Here is a 27,999-nt window from a genome sequence, read left to right on the forward strand (position 1 = left end):
TGTGCGCGCCCGTAGTGTGCATCATTGCACCTGATCTTTTATATTTTTGTTTTGATATTTTCCGGCACACGTTTCTAATCCCCTAAACAAAAACAAAACACTCTGTTAGTTTGTCTTCTTAATTTACTCGTTAGAACTTGAAGACTTAAGTTAATTAACCTGAGCTTCAGAAGATTCCACTAATTTGACCATCCCCAATGGCGGCGAACCGAGTGGGGCGGCGGGTCAACAAGGTGTGCAACCACCAGTCACCCAACCGGACCCGCGGCGGCGGAGAGCGTGAGCCGGGCGGCCACAGTCTGCAGCGGCGCCAGGCTCGAGTCACCGTCAAGTACAACCGCAAGGAGCTCCAGAGGAGGTTGGACGTGGAGAAGTGGATAGACTGCGGCCTGGACGAGCTCTACGCGGGCAGGGTGAGTACTGGGACTACCCTGACTGGGCTTGGTTGCCACCAAAACTGCAGCACACTAGAAGTCAGTTTTTACTTTTGCTGTACAACTTAACTATTACCATAAGTATAATTACTGACATTAGTATCACATACTACTACCACCCAATTACTGCAATTACTACTTCTACACTTTCACTAATGCTATAATCAGTCATCCTACCACTAGAGGTGGGTAGTAACGCGTTACATTTACTCCATTATATTTACTTGAGAGTAACTTTTTCAGGAAAATACTTCCAAGAGCAGTTTTACCACAATACCTTTTACTTTTACTCGAGACGCCGCTGCTCTGGGCTACACTATAGGGCTGCAGCAATCGAATATTTTAGTAATCGAGTATTCGACAGAAAATTCTATCGATTAATCGCGTAATCGGATAAAAAAAAATTTTTTAAGGTAAGGAGCCATTATAAATATACACGAGAAAACGACATTTCCTCTAATATTGAACCATTTTGAGTCAATCAATGTCTTTATTTTCGATGTATATTTTTGAAAACAGCCAACAATTGCATCTCAGACGTGACTAGAAAAAAAAACTTTTTTACTGTTTTCACTCAAAAACCTCTAGATCTTATAAAGAAAATCTTATTTCTTACCTAAAAATTTATTACGCTTGATAACACACTATAGCTGCAGCTATCGATTATTTTAGTAGTCGATTAATCGATGAACTAGTTAGTTCGAATAATCGAGTAAACATGATAAACGTGAAAACATAAAAAAAATTTTAAAAATACCTGAACTAGGCCTCAAATGGGATAAAAATAAAAATAAATAAGGATCTACGTATGTAGAACAAAAGAACAATTGGTTAACTTACATAGCAAAAGTCCACTAGCTTAAATACTACAAAATTCGAACTTTTTTTTTTTTTTAAACAATGCTCCCAACAAATAGTTCCGACACATATTCCCACAAAAATTGGCGAAGTATACCTTTAAACTAAATTACGAATGCAAAAAAAAAAAAACATTGGCTCAAACAAAAACCTAGCTAATGTTGGTCTTAACAGGGAGCAGCTGGATTTGACCATGTGAAATGAGGGAGACTAGAGGGCAGTGTATCCACCCAAATCAATAAAACTAAATGCAAACACTTTCAAAAACAAACCATTTAAACGCGACATTAAACGAATACTTGAAGCAGCAAAATATAATTAGAATGTTTTTTTCTTATCGAATACTCGCCTTAATCGATTAATAGTTGCAGCACAACACTACAGTTGTTATATTTTTCCTCTTTATTCTACATATTCACTCTATTTTAGCCAGTGATGCTGACAGTGGTTGTTTCAGTTTCACCAATGAGATGTCGCAACAATAACCACATGGCTGAATGGCGTACCGCACGCTACACGTCACTTTCGCTCATTAATATTCATGACATTAGCTAATGTTGCTAAGGGGGGGACAAACGGGGGCTTGTCCCCGATAGTAAATGAATGGAAATAGTGTACGAAGGAGATGTTTACAGAGCTAAACCTACCAATTCTGTCCGAAAATGATGTCCCAGGTGCCAAATTCACTGGTAAAGATGTGGAAGAACATAAAAATGTTCAGATAAAGAGGTGGCTTGAGTGTCGAGGGCTGAAGAAGACAGAAAAAAAACGAGCCGACCTAAGCATAGCTTTTTTATCGACACCTTTTTCCTACGCCACTGACAATGATATTCTCCTGTTTCAACAATCTTTTACCACCATATGCCCTATCTATCTTATATATTATATCCTCTGGTTGTCTCGGACCGTTCTTTTGGGCAATTTACATTACATTACATTTTTGTGTAGCGATCGCTAATGCTACTTGTTGACAGCCATCGAACACTTAATTTTTTCATTAATAATAAATCTTAATTCTATAATTTATTTACACATCATCCTTACTTAAGGTTGTTTTTTTTTTTTTTTTTTTTTTTACAACAGAAAAGGTAACGGTAGCAGTCAGATACCATTTTAATTCTTTTCAGGTCATTCATTGTCAGACAAGCAGCACGGCAAAACGTGCTAAAAAGTTAGTAAAAATATCAAAATGGCTTACCTCTTTGTCCTCTGAAGGACCATGCCAGCACAACAACATGTTTACTGCATATGAAATGTGAATGGCTTCACGTTGCTGGCGTTAAACGTCCGCGTAAGTTGATCCATTTTTCACATTTTTTCCGACGAGTTTTTGGTTTCGGGAAACGTATGAAGAAAACATCCTTCACAAGTTCCATATAAGCAGTGCTTGATCGGCATGTTCGTTTTTGGATGATTACCTGAGAAAAGTAGCAGAAATATAATGGTTTCTATGTGAGGGCGGGTCTATATTATATCCGCTTTACTTCCGCTTTACGATGCGATGTCACGGTCTAAAAATAGCATTCGTGCGGTACACTATTTTACCAATCAGAGGTAACAATGTTTTTTCTCCACTAGAGGGCACTCATGTTCTTTGAATGGGTGACGCTTCATTTTTCTCATCTGAATTCAAAGATTTTGGTGTATTTTTTGGCCTCACGTGGTCATGTAATAGGTTATAGCACAGCATAATAATAACAGTTCATATAGATGAAGTTGTTTTGAGGAAAAAAAATCTGACATAGTAAGCAGTTACTCACAATGTTACTCATTACTTGAACATTCTTTTCAAAGAATACTTTTTTACTTGTACTTGAGTAAATTTTTAATGACTACTTTTACTTTTACTTGAGTAATATTATTTATAAGTAACGCTACTCTTACAAGAATAAATTTTTTGGGCTACTCTACCCACCTCTGTCTACCACTACCAATAATACAATTATACTACCATAACAATACTACAGCTACTAGGAGTACTACTAGACTATTACTGCAACTACAGTACAGGAGAACTAATCCAATTAGTACTACTGCTACTACTATTACTACTACCTTTACTTAACTACCACTACTACAATTTTTAGTACAATTACTGCACTGCGGTTAGTACTACCACACTTCTACTGCAATTAGAACAACCACAACAATACTATGATTACTCCATATATTAGTGCCTCCACTAAATTATTACTACTTCAATTTTTACTAAATATACAATATTACTACTTACTTCTATTAGTATTGTGACCTCTACTACACTAGTATTGCTCAAATTTGTACAAAGCTAGTACACTACCTGGACATTTAACACTACCACTATAATATTAAAGCTTCTCTAATAACTATAACCCTTTCTACAATACAACTACTATTACTGCTTATAACACTCAGATGACTGCTACACCTTCACAAACAATGGTAGTATTTCCGCTACTCTTACATCACTATTACTACAATTATTGGCACTTCACTATTACTGCAATGATCGTAGCATTACTGCATTTAGTACTACTGCAAACAGGACAATTACAGTACAACTCTTAATTCTGCAATTGGTATTACTTCTACGTCTACCAAACTATTTTATTCTTCCTAATTATGACAGTAAGCGATGCAAACGTTGATGATGTGAGTGGTGGAAGAGTTTGTCATCATAAAGAAAAATCAATTGTTAGTTAAACACAAAAAGAAACTGAAGATGGCGAGGATGCGTGCGTAGTAGGAGCAAATTGTTAAAGGTCACAGACGATTGGGAGAGTGGAGACAAAGTGAAGCTGACAGCAGCACATACACAGCTGCAGGCTCACTCGCTGTGTGTCTTTGTGTGTTTGAGTTTGTGTTGCTGTCAAGACATCTAAATGCAAACTACTTTTTGACATCACACGGAGAACATTTTGGTCTATTGAAGTTAGGATGAATATTTTTAACTCATAGCCTGCCGTTGACCATGTTTGTTGATAGACCTCTTCCTCCCACTTTATGTGAATTCGACATCTTTTGCAGTCAATGGCACTGAAATAGGATCATTAAGTGCCAGCCTTCCCAGTTCAAATGGTTTAGACATTTTGACAACTACTACTGCTATCACTAGTGTTAACTCTTTAAAGCTGTAATGTGAAGTAAGGTTGGCCAACCATGTTTTTGAATATCAATAGCTAAACAGTTATAAGCATATTTTCGTTATTTTTTTTTTTTTTTATGCAACCCTTCCAGATTCTTTGTTTAACCCATAGCAACGCCCTTGACAACGAAAATGCTTTTCTTCGACAATCTTCGGAAATTACGTCACACCTAGAAGTATGAGGGAAGTCCGCCGTAGAACAGTATTGTTTGTTGAATTGCTTCTCGGTAAGATGCCAAGGCGGTGTGTGGGGATGTTTTGTTCTCACTCAAACGAAGTTGTATGAGTGGCCAAAGGATAGCAGGACACGTAAATGGACATCTTTCGTTCGTACGAAGCGAATGAATTTCACGCCATCATCGAGTAGTGTTCTCTGCTACAAACACTTTGAAGATGCCTGCTTCCTTAACCGGTCTGCTTATGATCAAGGATTTTCCAAAAAGTAAGTGTTAGTAAGTTTTGGATAGATGACTGATGACTTTGTCAAAGCAGAGCTGCCAACTGTTGTGGAATGACCAGTATAAGCTAGCGACGTTAGCCGAAAGTTAACTCGTGGCAATCCCCGATCATAGTTGTTGTTGCGTTCGCTAGGTTAAGCGTGATTAAATTGTGCGTCATCTACGATCTTGTCCGAAAGGGTTAATCCACTGTTAATCGGGAAAGGGGTGTGGTTGTGCATATAAGCGGGTCGTCGTCGCGGTAATTCACGGTCACGTTGCAGTAAGAGACACACACCGCCGGTGAGTTTGTGCACATTTGTTTGTATTTGTATTATGTATTTCCACCTTCATGCTTCAAGCATTGCATTGCATTTGTACGGTTCGGCGTTTCTTTCTCGGTGATCGTATGATAGCCTTCTAGTTTGTGTTTCGCGAGAGCCGCTGACAGGTGACAACTTAGCGTGTTGGCATTGAGTCAATCTCGCAGCGAATCAGCGAGCGGCTCAAGTCACGCAGTGAATCATGGGAGATGTAGTCTCAGGACAACACTGAAGTGGTGCTTTGTAATCTGTTCGCTTGTGTGAAAAAACTACATTTCCTCACGCCATTAGACGCCACTTCCTGCCGAGAGCCCCGAGCCGTGTTGTACTGTCAGCACGTCGTGTGTTCGATACATTTGTAAACAAAAAGCTCATAACAAGACACTATGCACAATCCGTTTAAGAGACGCTGGAGTAGTAGGAGGCGAGGAGGAGATCAGCGAGAAGCAAAACTTCGCGGTCGATTGTGGCGGCAGTCCGCTATTATTTTGTTTTCTTATTGTTGCCACAACAAAGTGGAGAAAGCCATCAACGACTCATCTCCTTCTTTCCCTCCAACGTTTTTATATTATTATTTTATATGCACGAGAGCTGCTGGATCTGCCAAAATGAACATGAAGTCTGATTATTATTTTTTTTAACAATGTCATCAGATAGACAAAAACATAAAATTATGTGCAAATGCCTGCATCTTCAAATCATGAAAATAATAACAGCCTATATCTTACCAATCTTGTAATCTCGATGGGTCTTGTATCCATTCCATGTTAGGTAGTACATATAACATATAAATTATTTTTTTCATGCTTTATTTGTTGGACAATGTTTAATTACTTTAATTGTGACCCTATTTGGCATGTGAAGAAATTACTTCTCATTACTGCTTTAAGTCAAGCTGCCAACCCTCCAAGTAAAATTTTATTGAGGTAAATTGTCACACGTAATGTTCTCTGTCACATCAGTCTTTCCTGTCCTGTCATTTATTTTGGGTTTCCATCACCGTCAACGGCACTTGACGAGTTAATGCAATACTTGTCGTAGCACCATCAATGGCACTTAATGAGTTAAAAGAATAAGCTACTTGTAGTAGCCTTTTAATACTTCGACTAATATTACTAAACACCACTACTACAACAGTACTACTAACATCTCCTATGTTTACGATATATATTAACTGGTAATAACTAGGGCTGCAGCTATCGAATATTTTTGTAATCGGGTAATCGACTGAAAATTCTATCGATTAATAGAGTAATCGGATAAAACATTTTTTTTAGGTAAAGAGCAATTATAAATATACATGAGAAAACAAGACATTTCATCTAATATTGAACCATTTTCAGTCATTTTCGATGTACATTGTTTTAAAAAGCCAACAATTGCATCTCAGATGTACTCTCGGACCATAGAAGCACTGCCTCGCATCAAAGTCATCGGCCTTAGGTGCGCTATTTTCTGCTTGAATTCCTCGAGCTGAGTCCGATGGCTGGCTGAAGCCCTGGTGGCCATTATTCTTGCTTCGTCATGCTTTTATGCCATTGGCGTAATCACCTATCACTCAAATATGTTGGAAGTAGCGGCCAAGTTGGATCTTTGTGTCAGAATGATTCAATCAAAACTTTCTACTTAAAAAAAAAAGTGCCTTCAAAACTTTTAGTACTTCAAATAAAAAATGAGTTCAAAACTTTTCGCTCTCCCAAAAAAGTGACCCTTCAATATAAAAAATCAAAAATATATTAAAAAAAAAAAATGTATATATATATATATATATATATATATATATATATATATATATATATTTATATATATATATATATATATATATATATATCTATCTATCTATCTATCTATATATATATATATATATTTTTTTTTTAGAGAAGGGCAATTTTATTTTTGAAAATGATTTTTTCATTGGTTGAAAATAGTTTTTTTTTGATTGAAGCATCTTTTTCTGGGATTGAATGATTTAGACACAATTTAAATGTCCTACCCATAATATGGCCCAAACAAAAAAAGGATTGCTTCAATCAAAGAAAACAGTTTAAATGAAAAATTAAGTGTTCAAATGCAAAATTCTGAGTTTGAAATATTTAATCGCATTCAAAAACTTTTTTTCTATGAATGATTTTTTAAAATTTTTGATTCAAGTGAAGATTTTCCTTCCGAAAATATTTTTTTTTAGTCTGAAGCAATTTATTTTTGTTTAAATAATAAAGGCCCAAATGCAAAACTGCATTACTTCAATCAAAAAAGTTGTTTCAATAAAAAAAAAAATTGACTTCAATCAAAAGAAAAAAATTCAATCAAAGAAAAAGAGTTTTCAAATGCATTTTTTTTTTAGTTTAAAATTTATTTTTGCATTCAAACACTTTTTTTTTAATTGAAGTGACTTTTTTATTGAAAATATATATTTTGATTGAAGCGAGTTTTTTTTTTTGATTGAAGCAATTAAAAAAAAAATTTTTTTTTATGGAATAATAAAGACACAAATCTACCTGCATAGAAACCTAGCCCTCCGCAGGGCTAACGTTACATGAGCGAGTGATAGCGAGCGACATCTTATTTATTAGCGCTGAGAATCTACTGCTTTAAGATGGCGGCTGTTTACTAATGCCGCCCAGTTTGTCATTTCGCATCTAGTTCTACATACATGTGATATCTATGAGACGCATCAGACGCTACCTGCTACAACCGTAGCATCATGCGGGCATAGTTTTTAGCAACGTCGGAGTAGTTTGTAGCGGCTGTGGTAAGGTTTTTTTTTTTTAATTTATTGATTTTTTTTTTTTTTTTTTATTGCTTCTTCCTCTACGCACGTGACGTCAGCGCGTTGTCCCGCATTAAAAGTAGTCCGGGCAAAACGTGATGGTTAGAGCTGGCAAAATTAAACGATTCCTCGAGGTGGATAAAATTACCCTGACCAATTTTTAAACTCGAGTTACTCGAGTTGCTGGAGTATTCGTTTCAGCTCTAGTAATAACTCGCCAGCAATATTAAAACACCAGTGTTTCTGCCACTAGTAAAATAATACAGTTATTATCATTAGATAATACAGTATAATACTTTTTCTATTATGTACAGTATTAGGTAATGGAAATGTTGGAATAAACTGAGTTTGAAGATTATAATGATGTTTGTAATCTCCTCGAATGACATTAAGTGCTTTTCTTTTCCTTTTTTGGAATAGCGTTCACCTGTCAACAAACGCTCCTGAATGCGTTTGATTTAAGGGCGGTGTAGGGCAACGTTATTAACACATCAGGAAAAGGCAAAAAGATTAACGAGAATTTTGATTGATAATGTGAGAGTGTAAAAGGTTGTCTTTGTTCATCCTTCTCACACACACACACATACAGTCATGCATAATAGATGAAGGTAAGGGGGAAGACAATTATTTGTCCCCTGATATTACCCAGTATACGTGTGTGTAGTTGTGTGTGTGTATGTCCGGTGATAAATAGATAATTACATCTCTCTGTTGTCTTCATTTCCTGTCAAATGTCCCATCTGGGTAGTACGCGCAAGCTCACACACACGCACCAGTCAGCTGACAAATTTGTAACAATGAGTACACGCAGTCACAAAAAGTCGGTAAGCTTACACACAAATACCCAGACACATAGTGTTTGAATACACATACACTCCCACACCCCAAAAGTACAAATTTACATAAATGTATAAAGACTTACACAGACAAATATACTCCCACACAAATATTCAGTAGTGATGTCACGCTTCTAGTTTGGTGATGTCAGACTGATGATGAGCGTGTTTGTCCAGTTAGTGGTCAATCAATGGAAAAATAGAGCAGCCAATCAGGGAAGTAAATGAGAACACACAAAGACAACAAAGAAGACACACGCTAACAGCTATTAGTGCTATTGATTTATGAGCGTCACATCTGCGAGTGAGTGCGCGGGTGTTGTTGGGGGAGTGGTTATGAAGCAGGAGTCCATATGTTACTGCTGACAACACACACACACACACAGACACAAACACTACTGCTAATACTACTACTAACACACTTTTACTACTGACTCAATTACTATTACTAATACCTAGAGGTGGGAATCTTTGGGCACCTAACGATTCGATTACGATTCAGAGGCTCCGATTCGATTATAAATCGATTATTGATGCACCACAAACCCCCCACCCCCCACCCTGCCCCGCTTTTCATTTTTTGTACACTAGTTCCCAAATTTTTAAAAAATTCTCTCAGGCTAAACAAACGACTATTTCAGTATCAAGTTAACCGTTAAAAACAGTAAATAAAATACTCAAGTCCCCATTCTGTATCGGCAGCTTCAAACTACATTCAATTAATTTAATGTTGTGAATCAACTGTTAAAGTTATTAAAATTGCTCCTGTTATTCCATAATTTCCTTTCTGTCTACTTTCGACGTGAAAGTTTTAAAACTGTTTCATCATTTAAAGATAGATTCAAGTCAAGATTTTGCTGATTTGTTTTTTTTTTTTTTTTTACATAAAAAGTAATTAGGTTCACTACAACAGAGCCTTCTAGAGAAGTCTACTGCTTTAAGATGGCGCCTGTTTACTAGCGCGGGAAAGTCTGTCATTTCGCATCTAGTTCTTGGTACGTGATCTAACACAGCCGTCGACTGTCATTTCACATCTAGTTCTAGATACATGTGATATCTACCATAGCCGTATGTTGCAGTATGTTTGTAGCAACTAGCAACTGGGCGCTGTTTGTAGCGGCTGACGGCCGCAGTCAGGTGTTATTGGTTTGTTTTTTTTATCTAGCGGCATGAGTTTAACATGATATTTACTCTCGGTCCGTTCCTCATTGCGTCCTGAAGACCGCGCTGACTGTGTTTTATTTCCACTTTACCTGGTATAATTCAGTAATCGGAATTTAGATGTTTGTGAATCGTTCTCGAATCTTCCACGGCCGAATCGCGAATAATCTGAGAATCGGAAATTTCGCACGCCTCTACTAATACTCCTACTATGACAGATAGCTAATATTAATTTATTGACTGCCATTGACAGCTATAGACATCTAATCCATTTCAACTAGGAGAAGGATTGTTTTAGTAGCCTGGTACTCCAGACTCACCGCTGTTCCAGCTATTGAGTCTGGCCACCATTAAGCGGATAAAATTTCCAGGGCGGAGCAAGCCACAGCAAACAGACAGCGGAGTGGACCAATCAGCAACGGGCGAGACGAGGGACTTGTGCGCGGAAGTAAACATACGAGGAGAGCGGAGTTTATTCAACATGGCTAGCGCGAGACAGACTGTTGTCAATGACTTGTGTCGATGTGTTTTTGGTAATTTAAAACTGATTTTACCGTGGATTGGAACATATTCTCGGCTCTCCTGTTCGCCATCTGTGTTGTTGTGGAGACGACTTCCGACACGGAAGAGTGACGTTGCTCGTTAAGAACACGTCACGCAAATAAACGAATCTGATTTGTCGATTGATTTTGTACTTGCTCGAGAGGCCGTTAATGGGCTGGGTCCCAGACTATACTCTCAGTGTTTGAAAAACACAGGGAGAACAGTTTGGCCGTGCCAGGCAATTGTTTTAGTGCTATTGACGGTGATGGACATCCAATTCATTATAATTGGAAGGGGCTGGCAGTGAATGATCCAGTACAAAGACCGGTGGATTGGACATCTATTGCTGTCAATGACAGCCAATTAGTTGATAGTAGCATTAGTACAACTACATCTACAAATAGCGGACTACAGTATTACTCATTGCACTACTGAGCACTACGAGCCCCCCCCCCAAAAAAGATTTAAAAAAAAAAAAAAAAAAAAATGTTATTTTTTTAAACTAGTAGTTTTTATACAAATCCATCATTGTATATTAAAATTAAGGTGCTCAAAAAGTGAAACTTATTTTGTATTTTAATGAAAAATAGTACCTAAAAACCATCAACATCTAGGACTCTTTTTAAGGGACTGTTAAAATCTGCCCACCTAGTCAGTTTGTATCTGTATATTGTTATTGTCGATTAAAAATGACACGGCTGATCACTGAAAATTAACTAATCTTTTTTCCCCGCTTTGAAATTGCCCAGCCTTAATAACTACTACTGACGCACACTCTTACGATTAGTATTTTGACCAGTACTACAAGAAGCTAATTACTGCTACTATTACAATCAAGACTACTACCACTATCTGTACTATTTACATTAGAACTACTATTACTTGTTCTTCTTCTCTATTCCTCTTAATTTTTGCAAAATTACTAAACTACTACTTCTACTAGAGCCGGAAAATTTACCGTTACAGAAATTCTTCACAATGACCGACGTAATTTTGACCATGTCGGTAAATTTGGTAATTTAATGAAACAAGAAATTATAGTCTTTTTATGCCGCTTTGACTCTGTTGTTCAGCTATGTTCATTCCCCTTTAAGAAAGCAGTCAGTGGGCTTACCTATGAAGTCACGTGGTTATCAGGAACTCAAAACAAACAGAAGCCTGGTAGGCTAATGCTTGCGGCTAACGCTAGCAGCTATCGCTACAAGCAAACGTGATGGAGTCGGGCTTAAGTGAGTGTCGCCAAACTTTCACCCGACAAGTAGACTCTTGGCAGCTTTCAAACGGGCTTTCACCCGCTTTCCTCCCTGGTTCTCACGATTTCAGGAGAGGGTGCTTTCTACTGGTAGCCAGGCTATAGGCTAACGCTAGCGGCTAACACTATAAAATAAACGTGATGGAGTCGGATAGCGGCTCTAACCTTGTCAAAACAGCTTAACTTAATGAGTGGATTGGGCACGGACTGCATCTAGCAATTAGTATGTTGCGTTCTTTTGTATCTGTGTGTATGTTTGATTTCTTTGATATCTTTTATTAGGGTAAAGTATTCATCATAAATGATCAGTGTTGTTAATCTTACTTTAAAATAGTAATTAATTACAGTTAAAAATTACTTTTCCCAAAGAGTAATTGCGTTAGTAACTGTTACCTGAATGTAAGAGTAATTAGTTACATGGCAAAGAAACTGGTGATCATTTTCATGTTTTTTTTTTCTCCCCAAAAATAAACAGGTCACACAATGTGAAGTTTAAAGGGTTTTTGGGACAATTGGCCCAAATTGGCCCATGCCCAATTCTTTACCTTAAACTTAACTAGACACAGGGGTATTGTCGATATTGCGATAACTAGATAGTAACCTTTGCTATGTGTGGAAGTCATTTAATGTTGTGAATCAACCGTCAAAGTTGTTAAAATTGCTCCTGTTATTGCATTAGTTCCCTTCTGTCTATTTACGAAATGTGTAAGTATTAAAACTGTTTCATCATTTAAAGATAGATTTAAGTTTTGCCGATTTAGGAGCATTTTCGATAAAAAGTTACTCAGGTTCGCTAGGAAGGTTCTCTGCAACAGAGCCTTCTTGAGAAGTCTACTGCTTTAAGATGGCGGCTGTTTACTAACGCTTCTAGTTCTTTATTATGCGTGTTGCTAATGCCGCCGTGTCTGTTATTTGCATCTAGTCTGTAGATATGTGATATCTACCGAAGCATCATGTGAGCGTAGTTTGTAGGCTATCGGCTACAGTCAGGTATTATTGGAGCCACCTCGCCACCATCGCGTTTGCAAAGGCATCACCCTCCCTTGCCTCCTCCCCACTCCTGCTCTGCTTTCTCGTGTCCGTGAATCTGTCTTTTTCACTTTTCTCGCATCAGTCAACCAACATCGTAAAGCATAGTAGCGCACGGCTTTCCCGCCTCAGTAAAAATAATTAATTAAATTACTCACTACTGAAGAAAATAAAGCCGTTAGTAACGCCGTTATATTCTAACGCCGTTATTAACAACACTGTAAATGATAATGTAACAGAAGCCTATAATATGACCGTTTAATGGTCACAGCTATTTTTCTGTGTGTGCTTGCTTCATTCTGTGTCATTACTGCCACTATAAAATCTTAAATGTTTCATTGGCAAAAGAGCAATATAGCTTTAATATGTGTGTGTGTGTCTGTTTGTCTGTCTGTGTGGGGGGTGCATGTGTGTGTGCATGTATTAAAAAATGTTCTGGGGAAAGTAACCTGAAACCTTGAAGTAAACACTTATGTTGAGTAATTATGTCACAGCAGCCATTAACAATAAGTTGTCTGTTTGAAGTGTTTTGTTCAAACTAAGTCATTTGTGTCACAATGACATGTTTGCACAGTCGTCCTATCGATTTTTATAATGTTGTACATTGTTCAAGGCATAAAAGCTGTTATAAATGTTCATACTTGAATTCTTATGATTTACAAGAAATTTTTATATACTTAATGTTTAGACTGCATGTACAATTGTTTAAATATGTAAATTGAAATTGTGTAAATAAATCAACGAGAAACCGATAATTCGTATTTCACGTATTCATTCAGATTTTCAAATTATATAACAGTCCGCTTGGGCGAATTTATCCTCATTTATTGTTATCGCGGTAAATCTGTTCAATTTACCGTAATACGTACTTCAGGCCATATCGCCCAGCCCTAACTACTACTACTTATAATATTGAAACATATTCATGACGTTTTTGTCATCTTTATCGCAGCTTTTTTTTCCCCAGTGTGTACCTTCCCCCACACTGCATGCTCCCGCATACACGTCTCATAACCGGCGCACACAAAGAAGTCAGCATTAACCTAACGAGGTCAAATGGAGCTTCTATTATGGACCAACACACAGATTAGTGTGCGTGTGTCTTTGTGTCTGTGTGCAGAGACATTGCTGACACCACAAATCAGTCCTTGAAAAACAATCCAAACATCAGTTGTATGTGATGACATCATACTGATGTCTGCAGCAGATAAACGACAGGGGGTGGAGCCTAGCACAAAAAAGACACACACAAACACACACAGACCTGTCACACGTGTCCTCTGGAATAGAGACCATATATGGACTGAACAGACTGGGAGAAAGTAACACGAAACAGTAATGAGACTAAGGAATGGCAAATAAAAACCCACAATGTGTGTCTGTGTGTGTGAGAGAAAGCGAGCGAAAGAGAAAAGTAAACACACACGTGCAAATGATGATATAAAACATACAGTGGGGCAAATAAGTAGTTTGTCAACCACCAATTGTGCAAGTTCTCCTACTTGAAAAGATTAGAGAAGCCTGTAATTGTCAACATGGGTAAACCTCAACCATGAGAGACAGAATGTGGAGAAAAAAAAAGAAAATCACATTGTTTGATTTTTAAAGCAAATCATAGTGGAAAATAGGTATTTGGTCAATACCAAAAGTTATATCTCAATACTTTGTTATGTACCCTTTGTAGGCAATAACGGAGGCCAAACGCTTTTCACACACTGTTGCTGGTATTTTGGCCCATTCCTCCATGCAGATCTCTTCTAGAGCAGTGATGTTTTGGGGCCGTTGTTGGGCAACACGGACTTTCAACTTCCGCCACAGATTTTCTATGGGGTTGAGATCTGGAGACTGGCTAGGCCACTCCAGGACTTTGAAATGCTTCTTACGAAGCCACTCCTTTGTTGCCCTGGCTGTGTGTTTGGGATCATTGTCATGCTGATAGACCCAGCCACGTCTCATCTTCAATGCCCGTGCTGATGGAAGGAGATTTTCACTCAAAATCTCTCAATACATGGCCCCATTCTCCAGTCCTCTTCTGGATCATCCAAATGCTCTCTAGAGGACTACAGACGGGCCTGGACGTGTACTTTCTTCAGCACGGGGACCCATCTGGCAGTGCAGGATTTGAGTCCCTGGCCACGCATTGCATTTCTGATAGTAGCCTTTGTTACTGTGGTCCCAGCTCTCTGTGGGTCATTCACTAGGTCCCCCTGTGTGGTTCTGGGATTTTTGCTCACCGTTCTTGTTATCATTTTGACACCACGGGGTGAGATCTTGCATGGAGCCCCAGATCGAGGGAGATTATCAGTGGTCTTGTATGTCTTCCATTTTCTAATAATTGCTCCCACAGTTGATTTCTTTACACCAAGTGTTTTAACTATTGCAGATTCAGTTTTCCCAGCCTGGTGCAGGTCTACAATTTTGTCTCTGGTGTCCTTCGACAGCTCTTTGGTCTTGGCCATCGTGGAGTTTGGAGTGTGACTGACTGAGTTTGTGGACAGGTGTCTTTTATACTAATAATGAGTTAATACAGGTGCCATTAATACCGGTAATGAGTGGAGCCTCGTTAAACCTCGTTAGAAGAAATTAGACCTCTTTGACAGCCAGAAATCTTGCTTGTTTGTAGGTGACCAAATACTTATTTTCCACTCTAATTTGGAAATAAATTCTTTAAAAATCAAACAATGTGATTTTCTGTTATTTTTTCCACATTCTGTCTCTCATGGTTGAGGTTTACCCATGTTGACAATTACAGGCCTCTCTAATATTTTCAAGTGGGAGAACTTGCACAATTAGTGGTTGACTAAATACTTATTTGCCCCACTGCACCTGCTACTGTCAGCTTCATGGCACTGCTGTAGTGTTTGTCTCCCTCTGTAGGCACACGCAAGACGTGCTTGTAAACAGACTTTTATCTCTTTGACTGCCATTGACGGCGATAAACGTCCAATCCTTTTGAACTGGGAGGGGCTTTTATCTCAGAGACCCATGCCACTCATTTTGCTATGCTAGGTGACATTTGACCAGTTTGTTATTCTTGTGGACTTACTTTGGTTGTTGTTGTTGTTGTTGCTGCTGATGATGAGGAGGAGGACATGCCAGAGGAGGTGAACATTGACGATCTACTAGACTTGAAGACAGATGCTGAGAGGAGGCAACGACTGCAGGTGATGTAATTCTCTGTGAATTTTTTAATATTTGTATAATATACACTAGTGCTTTGCGATATTGAAAAGAAAGATCTTATCACGAAATGGTCGTTAATATAGCATCATAATAATGATATGCCACGATTTAATACATTTTAAATTTTGGGGTGAAAATTTATTTAAAAGTTAAAATTATTTAAAAGTTATATTGACTTTTAAGATGACTTTATATTCAGGCTTATCAATGTGATTGGGGTTTAATGTCTTTAAGTGGCCTCTTAATTGATTTGCCTTCCTGCTATCCGCCGCAAACATTTTAAGACACAATAAAGAGACTGATCTTTCTTCACCTCCCACTGTGTTAAAAGCCAAACGCTACATACGCGTCGTCATATTTCCTCGTCTTTGCTTTTCATATCTCCAGTGCTCTTTGCTGTGTGTTCTTGTTTGGTTCAAAAATACTGCACACTCTGAAAATGAGAGTGCCATGGCCCCCCACTAAGCGTATGTGCAATGACACTTTATTCTAGTACAGCAAAAAATTATGTTCTCCGAGGTCACATCATTCCCCCCCCCCCACCCCAGCATCGCTGGTGCGCTCTCTACTATTTGAGAAGTACTGAGTTAGCATAATGCAGTGTTTCCCATAGGATTTTTTGAAACTGTGGTGGTGGGCTGCATCGGAGTCGGACAGCCTCACCATGTCGTGCCACGGCGAATTTTTTTTTTTTTCTTCATAATTTTTTTCCCCCAAGAAGAACCATAACAAAGATATATTTGAAATATTTCATTAGCTAGGCTAATGTTATAGCTCTCCGCTACGGTATGTAAAATGCGTATATAAATATATATATATATATATATTAGCCTAGTATAAAAATGACTAAGTTGGCTAGAAATACATAATTAGCCTTCATGATTAAATGTTTATTTTCCCTGCAGTGGATCCTATAGCGCACCACGTGACTACTCTGTTGTACGATGCCACCACAAGTTTAACTTCATTACAGTATTAATGAATTGAAAGAATGTTTGTGTCATGTTTGTCCTCCTAGAAATCCTATTAAAACAAAAAATATATTTCCCTCCCCCATCTTTTTCCATTAAAAAAAAAAAAAAAAAAAAAAGAAAAAGCAGCGCTAAAGAGCTGCATGCAGCCCGAGAGCCGCGGGTTTCAGACCGCCGTCGTAGTCCTCCTTTTTCCTTTTTATTTGACCCTCGTAAGTACTACATTACCACAACAATAACAGTCCTTCTGTCAACTGACCCATTTACAGGACTGGGGGAATTCTAATAGCCGTGTAAAGAGTTTTACTTGATTTGGTGAGAAGGTGAATAGTTTTTTCCCCGTTGCTCGTGAACTAAATTTCCACACAAACGCACATCGAGGTACCATTAACTTAGCAAGGAGAGGTATGAGAGTCATTTTTTGAGTGTCCCAGAGCTCGCGAAATTGGGGGGGGGGGCGCATTTATCAAAGTTTCGTCAGCCGTAATTTGTCTGAAGTTGGCGCGCCGGTGTTGTGCCGAAAAATAGCCACTCCACGCGAAATGTCCCCCCTGACGGGAGTGCCCACGCATCACTCGTACAAACAGCCTTTTCTTACCAATCGATGGACACGGAAACGACGTTCTTGTACCGTGAATATGTATCATTTTACTCTGCTTGAACTAATAAATATTTTACTGTGACCAACGCTCTGAAAATAGAGCAAGGCTTTATTTTGTGCCCCGCCTCTCCGCGCAAGTTCAAAGTTTGCTTTATGTCCAAGACGGCCGTCCACCGCTCACTTTCGCCGAAAAGTCCGATCCAAACTATTGTAATGCCCCGGATATGGGGAAGAAGGAGAGAAGTCTGTATTTGCTTACCCACTTGATTGTGGTAACAATAATACAGAAAAACAATAACAAAATAACAGCGTGCTGCTAAGACATGCGACCGCTATCTCTCGCTATCTCGCTCGTTCTCCCATTCTTCCTACTCGTTCCCCTTGCGTCTCTTAAATAAATAAATAAATAAATAAAATACTACTCTAAAATGCTACTCTACTACCCGCGCGCGCTCTCGCGGGTAGTAGAGTGGAGTGGGCTACAGCTGTGTAATCGGCTGACTGACGCATCTGATTATTATCTTCTTTTTTTTATTCAGCGGGGGGGGGCAAACGAGACTGTGGCGGGCCCAAACGAGACTGTGGCGGGCCGCCACAGTCTCGTTCATTTGTGGGAAACACTGTAATGTAATAAATAGAGACGTGTGACATTTCCGATTCTAAAATTATTCGCGATTAGGTCGTGGAAGATTCGAGAACGATTCACAAACATTCAAATTCCGATTATTGAAATATGCCAAATAAAGCGAAACTAAATCATAGCGCGGTCTTCGGGATGCAGTTAGGAACGGACCGACAGCTTATGCCAAAAAAAAACCCAATAAAACCTGACAGCAACTCTAATTCCCACCTCTTAATTATAAATTTGTTTATATTAATATTAAGACACAATGTGTTGTCTATTTTCTGTGTGGATTATATGTGTTTTAATTTTCAATCGGCAGGGGTTCCCAAACCCGGTCCTCAAGAGCCCCTTTCCAGCTTGTTTTCCATGTCTCCCTCCTCCAACACACCTGAATCAAATAATTAGTATCGTTATCAGGCTCCTGCAAAGCTTGCTGATGACCTGATCATTTGATTCGGATGTGTTAAAAGAGGGAGACATGGGAAACAAGCTCGATAGGGGCTCTCGAGGACCGGACTTGGGCACCTCTGACGTACGCTATTGCGAGCAGAGAGAGACGTCTAGAGGCCGATTGGTGGTACTACATGGAATCCCATCAATGTAGCAAATTAGCCAAAATTTAGTGCGATCTGCTGACGTGCACTGCAGGAACAGGTCGACGATGACGATAGAAAAGTTTTGGCGATATATATCGTCATATAGTACAGCAATTGGGTAATTACTACTACTCCTGCAACTATAATCATCAATATTTCTGTGTTGTGCCCTTGTGTGTGTACCTGTTCTAGGAGATTCTTCAGTCTTGCAACAACAACACAGAGGTGAACAAAAACACCCCCTTATACAAAATGTTTTTTTCTTTTAGCTGTATCATGTAAATTGACTTACTTGCAGGTTTTTCAAGTCTGTATTGCCACTCCCAGCTGAAGTTTGGTTTCAAACTAAACAGAAAACAAAAGAATCACATGTTGTGGATGTTTGCAAATTCGTCTCTTCTGTGAATTTGTTTTTAGAGTCAAATCTCCTTTTCATTAATAAAAAAAAAAAAAAATCTTGCTTATTACGTTTATAATTTTGGGAAAAACATGTCCACACCTGGATACCTTACGGTAATATTGTAGCCTACATGACCTGAAATGTGATGTCTACGTATACGCCAGGTCTTGGTTATCTAGAATAGTCACTTGACCTATAGATGGTCAAAACTCATTTGCTAAAAATAGTTTGGACATTTTTCTTTTATGAGGGAGTGGCTGCAATAGATTAACTCATTTACCACAGTTTGGTGATAGACTTCCAATCTATTGTAACTGGTCAAAATGGTTTGGATGTCTACAGGGGTGAAAGTGGTTAGAATTTCTTGCCAGAACTCCCTGTCAAGAATGTTGCCACGGAGCCAGAATTTTTTTTTTTTTTTTTTTTTTTGGAGGGGGGGTTCGAACCTCCTAAAACCACTGAAATGCAGATAAAACTGCTTTTGGCAAAGTTATTCCTATAACACATACAAAAAAAAAATCATTTTCGTTCAAAATAGTATTTTTTCAAAGATTTGCAAAATAAATCAACAACAACAGAAGTAATCCCAAACTCCATCTAATTCGCCCCTCCACATTTCCTAAATGCAAATCCTCAATTTTAACAAATTAAGAACATTGGATGTACATTAAAATTGAAGCTAGTGTAAACGTTTTCCTTTTTCTTTCTTTCTTTTTTTTTTTTAAATAATAAAGATATACCCTAATTTTCGCACTATAAGGTGCACTTTACTATAAGCCGCAGCCCACCAAATTTGGCACGAAAATGGCATTTGTTCATAGATAAGCCGCACTGGACTATAAGCCGCAGCTGTCCTCAGTGTATCATGGGATATTTACACCAAAAGATATTAACCGGTACAACCTTATTTGACAGCGGCATCATACGACCGACTGTCATAAGACGAAATGAACCATCATTAAACTTTGAACAAATTACTGCAAAGCTTTATTGCTTCATTTGGCCATCACTGCTCCCTTGGGGGAGAGTGTCAACCTCTGCTGCCACCTGCTGTTGACTGTTGTCATCCACCATGCCTCTTAGCATGCATTGCAGCACTACAGATGTAAATAACAATCAAAAATCATGTTCTGTGCTAATTATTTCTTCAGTTACTGTTCCAATTGTTTCATCAGTTGCTAGTTATTGTATTTGCTAACACTTTATTTGACAGTGGTGCCATAAGACTGTCATTACACAATCATAATTATGAAATGTCTCTGTCCTGAGCATTCATGAATGGTTATAACAGATGTCATTCAGTGTTATCCGGCAAATGATCTCACTTTTGAATGGATGCAAAAGATCCAAGATGGGCAAAAATTGAGTTAGTGACATAATTTGCCAAATGACACTTAATGACATAAGCATTCAGTAATGTCCATAATAGTGTCATGTCATAATTTTGATGATCTTATGACAGTCTTATGACACTGCTGTCAAATAAAGTGTTACCTAAAAAAATCAACAAATAAGCCGCACTGGATTATAAGCCACAGGTATCAAAATGAAGGAAAAAAGTAGCGGCTTATAGTCCGAAAATTACGGTAACTAACATACAGTACAGGCCAAAAGTTTGGACACACCTCATTCATCCATCCATCCATCCATTATCTTCCGCTTGTTCCGGGGTCGGGTCGCGGGGGCAGCAGCTTTAACAGGGAAGCCCAGACTTCCCTCTCCCCAGCCACTTCAACTAGCTCCTCTGGCAGGATCCCAAGGCGTTCCCAGGACACGCTGGAGAGACATAGTCTCTCCAGCGTGTCCTGGGTCGTTCCCGGGGCCTCCCCGGTGGGACATGCCCGGGACACCTCTCCAGGGAGGCGTCCGGGAGGCATCCGAACCAGATGCCCGAGCCACCTCAGCTGGCTCCTCTCTACGCGGAGGAGTAGCGGCTCGACGCCGAGTCCCTCCCGGATGACCGAGCTTCTCACCCTATCTCTAAGGGAGAGCCCGGACACCCTGCGGAGGAAACCATTTTGGCCGCTTGTATCCGGGATCTTGGTCTTTCAGTCACGACCCAAAGCTCGTGACCATAGGTGAGGGTAGGAACGTAGATCGACTGGTAAATCGAGAGCTTTGCCTTTCGGCTCAGCTCCTTCACCACTACGGACCGGTGCAGAGTCCGCATTACTGTAGACGCTGCACTGATTCGCCTGTCGATCTCCCGCTCCCCTCCTACCATCACTCGTGAACAAGACCCCAAGATACTTGAACTCCTCCACTTGGGGCAGGATCTCATCCCCACACCTCATTCAATGCAACACAAATGAAGGTCCCTACCCCACTGATAAAACAATAAATTCCAATAATCAACCCTGAAAACTCCCTCTTTAAGCTCATCAAGAGAATAGCAAGAGTGTACAAAAAATAATCGGAGCAAAAAGAGGCTACTTTAAAGATACAAGAATATATATGTTTTTAGTTATTTCACCTGTTTTTACTAAGTACATACAGTGCCTTGCAAAAGTATTCGGCCCCCTTGAATTTTGCAACCTTTCGCCACATTTCAGGCTTCAAACATAAAGATATGAAATTTAATTTTTTTGTCAAGAATCAACAACAAGTGGGACACAATCGTGAAGTGGAACAACATTTATTGGATAATTTAAACTTTTTTAACAAATAAAAAACTGAAACGTGGGGCGTGCAATATTATTCGGCCCCTTTACTTTCAGTGCAGCAAACTCACCCCAGAAGTTCAGTGAGGATCTCTGAATGATCCAATGTTTTCCTAAATGACCGATGATGATAAATAGAATCCACCTGTGTATAATCAAGTCTCCGTATAAATGCACCTGCTCTGCGATAGTCTCAGGGTTCTGTTTAAAGTGCAGAGAGCATTATGAAAACCAAGGAACACACCAGGCAGGTCCGAGATACTGTTGTGGAGAAGTTTAAAGCCGGATTTGGATACAAAAAGATTTCCCAAGCGTTAAACATCTCAAGGAGCACTGTGCAAGCCATCATATTGAAATGGAAGGAGCATCAGACCACTGCAAATCTACCAAGACCCGGCCGTCCTTCCAAACTTTCTTCTCAAACAAGGAGAAAACTGATCAGAGATGCAGCCAAGAGGCCCATGATCACTCTGGATGAACTGCAGAGATCTACAGCTGAGGTGGGAGAGTCTGTCCATAGGACAACAATCAGTCGTACACTGCACAAATCTGGCCTTTATGGAAGAGTGGCAAGAAGAAAGCCATTTCTCAAAGATATCCATAAAAAGTCTCGTTTAAAGTTTGCCACAAGCCACCTGGGAGACACACCAAACATGTGGAAGAAAGTGCTCTCGTCAGATGAAACCAAAATTGAACTTTTTGGCCACAATGCAAAACGATATGTTTGGGGTAAAAGCAACACAGCTCATCACCCTGAACACACCATCCCCACTGTCAAACATGGTGGTGGCAGCATCATGGTTTGGGCCTGCTTTTCTTCAGCAGGGACAGGGAAGATGGTTAAAATTGACGGGAAGATGGATGCAGCCAAATACAGGAACATTCTGGAAGAAAACCTGTTGGTATCTGCACAAGACCTGAGACTGGGACGGAGATTTATCTTCCAACAGGACAATGATCCAAAACATAAAGCCAAATCTACAATGGAATGGTTCAAAAATAAACGTATCCAGGTATTAGAATGGCCAAGTCAAAGTCCAGACCTGAATCCAATCGAGAATCTGTGGAAAGAGCTGACGACTGCTGTTCACAAACACTCTCCATCCAACCTCACTGAGCTCGAGCTGTTTTGCAAGGAAGAATGGGCAAGAATGTCAGTTTCTCGATGTGCAAAACTGATAGAAACATACCCCAAGCGACTTGCAGCTGTAATTGGAGCAAAAGGTGGCGCTACAAAGTATTAACGCAAGGGGGCCGAATAATGCACGCCCCACTTTTCAGTTTTTTATTTGTTAAAAAAGTTTAAATTATCCAATAAATTTTGTTCCACTTCACGATTGTGTCCCACTTGTTGTTGATTCTTGACAAAAAATTAAAATTTTATATCTTTATGTTTGAAGCCTGAAATGTGGCGAAAGGTTGCAAGGTTCAAGGGGGCCGAATACTTTTGCAAGGCACTGTATATATGTTTTTAGTTATTTCACCTGTTTTTACTAAGTACATAGTTCCACACATGTTCATTTATACTTCTTTTACGTTCAGTGAGAATTAACAATGACACTTGACGAGTCTAAATAAATGATGGACAGTAGATCAAATAAACAAGCCTCTTCAACTCTTTCCTTTCTTGTAAAGAGCTGATCAAATTTCTGTTGCATTGCTTTTTTATTGCATCAATTTACCAAGCGTTTTTTATTTTTTTATTTTTTTTTACATAGTGTTCTGTCCTACTTTTGATGAATCATAAAGCTGCAACGCACACATGCACTCATGTTCAAAATTACACACATATTAACAATAAACATTTTACACAAAACAATTGGTTTGGTGATCATACGTTCCTCCAGTACAATCAATATGTAAATTTAGTAAATCAAATCAGCCCAGTCTGCATAATAAAGTCCGCTAGCTTAGATGCTACGAATGCTAATGTATTCACTAGTGATGGGTCCAGTGATAGTAATGCGCCGGCGCCTGCGCCGAGCTCATGGAGCAACCCCTGCGTCGGTGCGCGTATCGCTACAAGGAAATCACGTGACTGATGCATGAAGTCATTGAACTGTGTCGACACAGTCATGACGCGGCAAACTGGTTCAAAAGGAAGAGCGTCTGTCAACGCGATGGAGCTGCTGAAACAATCCAAATCTCACGGTTACTTCCTCGTTGTCTACATGCTGTGGAAATGAACGTAACTCAGGGAAAATGCACTTGTCATCTTCCATTCAAAATACAATTAATTTTAAGGTAACTCTTAGTTTATTCGTGTGACGGTTACACGCGGGTCTGTCATTTGCGGTGCGTGGAAATAACCGTTTTCATGCCTTCAAGAAAACTTGACGGAATTTAACCTGCTAGCATAGTGGTCAGAGCACTCGCCTTTCATCCTCGACACGTCGTACGCGCAGGTACGAGTCCTGGTCTGAACATGTTGAACCGATCGCTTCGCGCGGCTCTAACAACACTAGATATTTTATTAACGTTGTTTTTTTTTGCAGGTGAAATGTCGCATTTGTACTTTCAACCTGTCATATACAAACAGTAGCCCCCTCCTCAATCCTGAAGCATTATTGGGCCAAGCATGAGAATGAAGTTTCTGATAACCCCAAGATAAACACAGGTATAGAGCTATTCCTTTACTTTCCCACAGTAGCTTTTTTGGTAATTCATTAGAAATCGGTAATTAAGCTATAATTTATTTATCGTCCACTTCAAATTTTTTTTTTGATGGACTATGGTAGCACTTAGATGACGAAGTGGGGAGTCAAGGAGGCAATGCAACTGTCGATGAAATTGCAAAATTGCAACGATGACACACAATGCAGATTTTCTTCCATACTGGAGGAGCCAATGGACGTATTATCCAAACCTCTTTCAACTGGCTAAGAAATTCTTGTGCATGCTGGCATCGTTGGTTCCATGCGAGTGTGTGTTGTCCACAGCAGGTGAAATTGCTTGTTTATGATAAATAAAAAGGAACCAACGAAATTTTAAACATAAAAAAAATGTTTTTGAATAAAATTTTATCAGAACAAAAAGTCAACAAGCATCCTCATTCACCCATTCATTATTACTTACATTTTCACATTATAATATACGTTCACATAATATAAAAATATGGAATAATGCAATATGAATGCAAAGACTTAAATAATTTGATTTTAGTATGTCGTCAATTCAGTGTCAGTCTGTCAAGTGGGTTGCCTATAGGGATTTTTTATGTCCAGCAGGTGTCAGTATTCAATGACACAGTATCCACACTGTGTCAACACAGTGTGTCACTGTGTCGACACGCTTCATGAGGTCTCACGGACCCATCACTAGTATTCACGCTTCTCTCATAGCAAATTGCTAAACATAACCAAGCAAACAGTATCTCCACGCTTAACCACAAATGCCAAAACCAACATACATCAACTGAAACAACACACAGCTTCAAGTGGGCCGAACCAGAGTAAGTAGCTGTCCCTTAGCCATGTCAGAAACATCTGCTTCTCAGTCAGAAAAGGCAAGGGTTCAGACACACCCAACTCCGCCACCAGAGAGCATCATTTGAAAAATACAATACTTTATGCAAACCATCAAACAAAGGATTTTGACAGTTGCCATCATATTTTCGGGATCAAAGTACCGTCGGAACGGCGTTCCGGGTCGAAAACTCATGCCGGTAAGGAGATCCGGCTCGTTCTGGTCCACTTTCACCCCTGGATGTCTATCACTGTCAATAGCAGCCATTGGGTAAACATCATTTCAAATAATCTGTACATACTTTTTCTCTCGACAGGCGTTTATCAGCGACCTGGTGGCCAAACTTCACGGCCTCCAGAAGCAGGAGGAGCTGCACAACGATGGTATCGACCTACCGCAGCTACACATATACCCCGCCCGGACCGGATCGGGTGACAGGGATGTGCTGCACTGAGGCAGTGAGCAAACCGCTTAAGTTAACCCTGGGACCTGGACTGTAAAACAAGCACACCCGAAGCCCGCACACACCCACATCCCAGTGTTTTGAGTCTGAACATCCAACAGAACAAATGCTCCCTCAAAATACAGTGGTATGAAAAAGTATCTGAACCTTTTGGAATTTGTCACATTTCTGCATAAAATCCCCATCAAATGTGATCTGATCTTTGTCAAAATCACACAGATGATAACAGTGTCTGCTTTGACTAAAAGCACCCAAACATTTATAGGTTTTCATATTTTGATGAGGACAGTATACAAACAATGACGGAAGGGGGGGGGGTAAGTAAGTGAACCATCACATTTAATATTTTGGTTTTGTAAATTGTTTGGTAAAAATTGGTTCCAATTGCTCTTTAAGTCTCCTTAGGCCAGTACTTCTCAAATAGTGGGGCGTATTATCCTGATGAGTAAATGTTGCTAATCAATTTGAATTTATTATTATTTATTGATTTTAATAGATTTTAATTTTCAGTATCAAACGGTCAAACTATGTAACTTGACTGTATTTTTACAGTATGGATGTGTTTTTTTTTTTTGTTTTTTTTACACTTTATTGAAAATTGATCTACTGGACTGTCTCAGGAAATTAGAATACACAATATTCTAATTTTTTGAGACAGTCCTGTGTATATATACAGGACTGTCTCAGGAAATTAGAATACACAATATTCTAATTTCCTGAGACAGTCAGTATATTACTTTTTTCTTTTATTATTAAAAAGAACGCAATGTTATGCAGAGGTGTATTTATAATAATAGGAATTTTATATACAAATGATACTATAGTATATTTATGGAGGCGGCAGAGAGTTGGGGGGGCACGGAACGTGTACGTCTTCCCGTGGGGGGCATAACAGAAAAGAAATGAGAAGCTCTGCCTCAGGCAGAGGGTTCACTTATTTATTTTCCCTCTTCTGTCATTGTTTTCATGCTATCCTCATCAAAATATGAAAACCTATAAATGTTTGGGTGGTTTTAGTTAAAGCAACACACAGTTTTTACATCTGTGTGATTTTGACAAAGATCAGATCACATTTGATGGTGATTTTATGCAGAAATGTGAGAAATTTCAAAAGGTTCTGATACTTTTTCATACCACTGTACATCCAACCAGAACCTCAAAGCACAACAGGAAGTGGACCATCTGAACTTTCATGATGTTCAAGAAGTATTGATTTTGTTTGACAAGGAATCTTGTCAGTCATCATTTAATTTATTAATTTTGCAGGTTTCATTTCCTGTTGTCACTAACACGCACCTGTTTTCATTGTAAATGTGATATCGCACATATCTTGTTTAATATTATGCAAACACAAGCATAAGCAACACATGTACTTACACATTTACAACACACTTACATAATGCATGCAGACTATACGAAGCACACAATGCAATACATAACCCACACAAGAAATTATGCATAACACGTGCACTCCAGGTCAAAAGTTTTAAGACACTTTCTCATCCTACTGAATGTGAAGTGTCTCAAAACCGTTGACCACAGGTGTACGCATAATTACAAAATACAACACATAATTGACGACACACGTTATCCATGTTCAAAATAGACACATACACGTGCAGTACACACAGACACGTACTGTAATACACATAAACAACAAAAGATACATATTAAAACAAATACACAAATTACTTTTGTGATGTCTGAATTTTCAAGTGTTTGTACTTGATTTAAAATAAAAACATATTTTACTTTGAAAGGATTCCCCATTTTCACTTTCTACCTGCTGTGTTCAAAACAGAAAGTGAATTGCAAGAACTAGAGAAGCACTCTTGAGAGAGCAGATTTCTGCCTAAGCAGCCACATTCAAAGCATCACCATATTTCTGACCAATGTGACCTTTGACTCTTTCTCGTGTCATCATATCACCTACCCTGCAAATATGACTTAAAGGCCAATCCTGCATCAAGTTATCGCAAAATTAGTTTTCTGAATTCGGTGACCTTAGACATCATTTTGCCAAAACCTAATCACTTCTTCAGTTCATTAGTACATACATCCTGCAAGTCTGATAATAATCCTTTTATGTATTCTTGAGTGATTTGGAACACAGTCATAAGAAACCGAACACATAACCTCTGTCTTCTGTAGGTTTCACCGACAAGTAAGTATTGATATACAACCCCGAGCAAAAAGTATGGAATCACCAGTCTCGGACGAGCACTCATTCAGACATTTTATAATGTAGAACAAACTCGTATAAAAAGC

At 39.0% G+C, this 27,999-nt stretch overlaps 1 protein-coding gene across 2 annotated transcripts; it reads left to right on the top strand.

Moving 5' to 3' along the window:
* On the top strand, positions 1-27,661 carry LOC130911172 (protein phosphatase 1 regulatory subunit 14A-like). 2 transcript variants are annotated; one of them, XM_057828965.1, is made up of 4 exons: positions 1-413; positions 15,854-15,931; positions 18,936-18,968; positions 25,585-27,661. In XM_057828965.1, the coding sequence occupies exons 1-4, from the start codon at positions 198-200 to the stop codon at positions 25,720-25,722; spliced, it is 465 nt and encodes a 154-aa protein (XP_057684948.1). In that variant the 5' UTR covers positions 1-197; the 3' UTR covers positions 25,723-27,661. The 2 variants fall into 2 exon arrangements, with proteins under 2 accessions (XP_057684948.1, XP_057684947.1); XM_057828964.1 differs by having other exon boundaries at positions 15,851-15,931; positions 25,585-27,659.
* The last annotated feature ends 338 nt before the right edge of the window (positions 27,662-27,999 follow it).

Source organism: Corythoichthys intestinalis, unplaced genomic scaffold (genome assembly GCF_030265065.1).
Source record: "Corythoichthys intestinalis isolate RoL2023-P3 unplaced genomic scaffold, ASM3026506v1 HiC_scaffold_23, whole genome shotgun sequence".
Classification (NCBI taxonomy): Eukaryota; Metazoa; Chordata; class Actinopteri; order Syngnathiformes; family Syngnathidae; genus Corythoichthys; species Corythoichthys intestinalis.

Excerpts from the sequence above, each read along its gene's own strand:
- LOC130911172 (XM_057828964.1), top strand. The coding sequence starts at position 198 with ATGGCGGCGAACCGAGTGGGGCGGCGGGTCAACAAGGTGTGCAACCAC. Across the intron at positions 414-15,850 it reads ACGAGCTCTACGCGGGCAGG|GAGGAGGACATGCCAGAGGA; the intron begins GTGAGTACTGGG and ends GCTGATGATGAG. Across the intron at positions 15,932-18,935 it reads AGAGGAGGCAACGACTGCAG|GAGATTCTTCAGTCTTGCAA; the intron begins GTGATGTAATTC and ends TACCTGTTCTAG.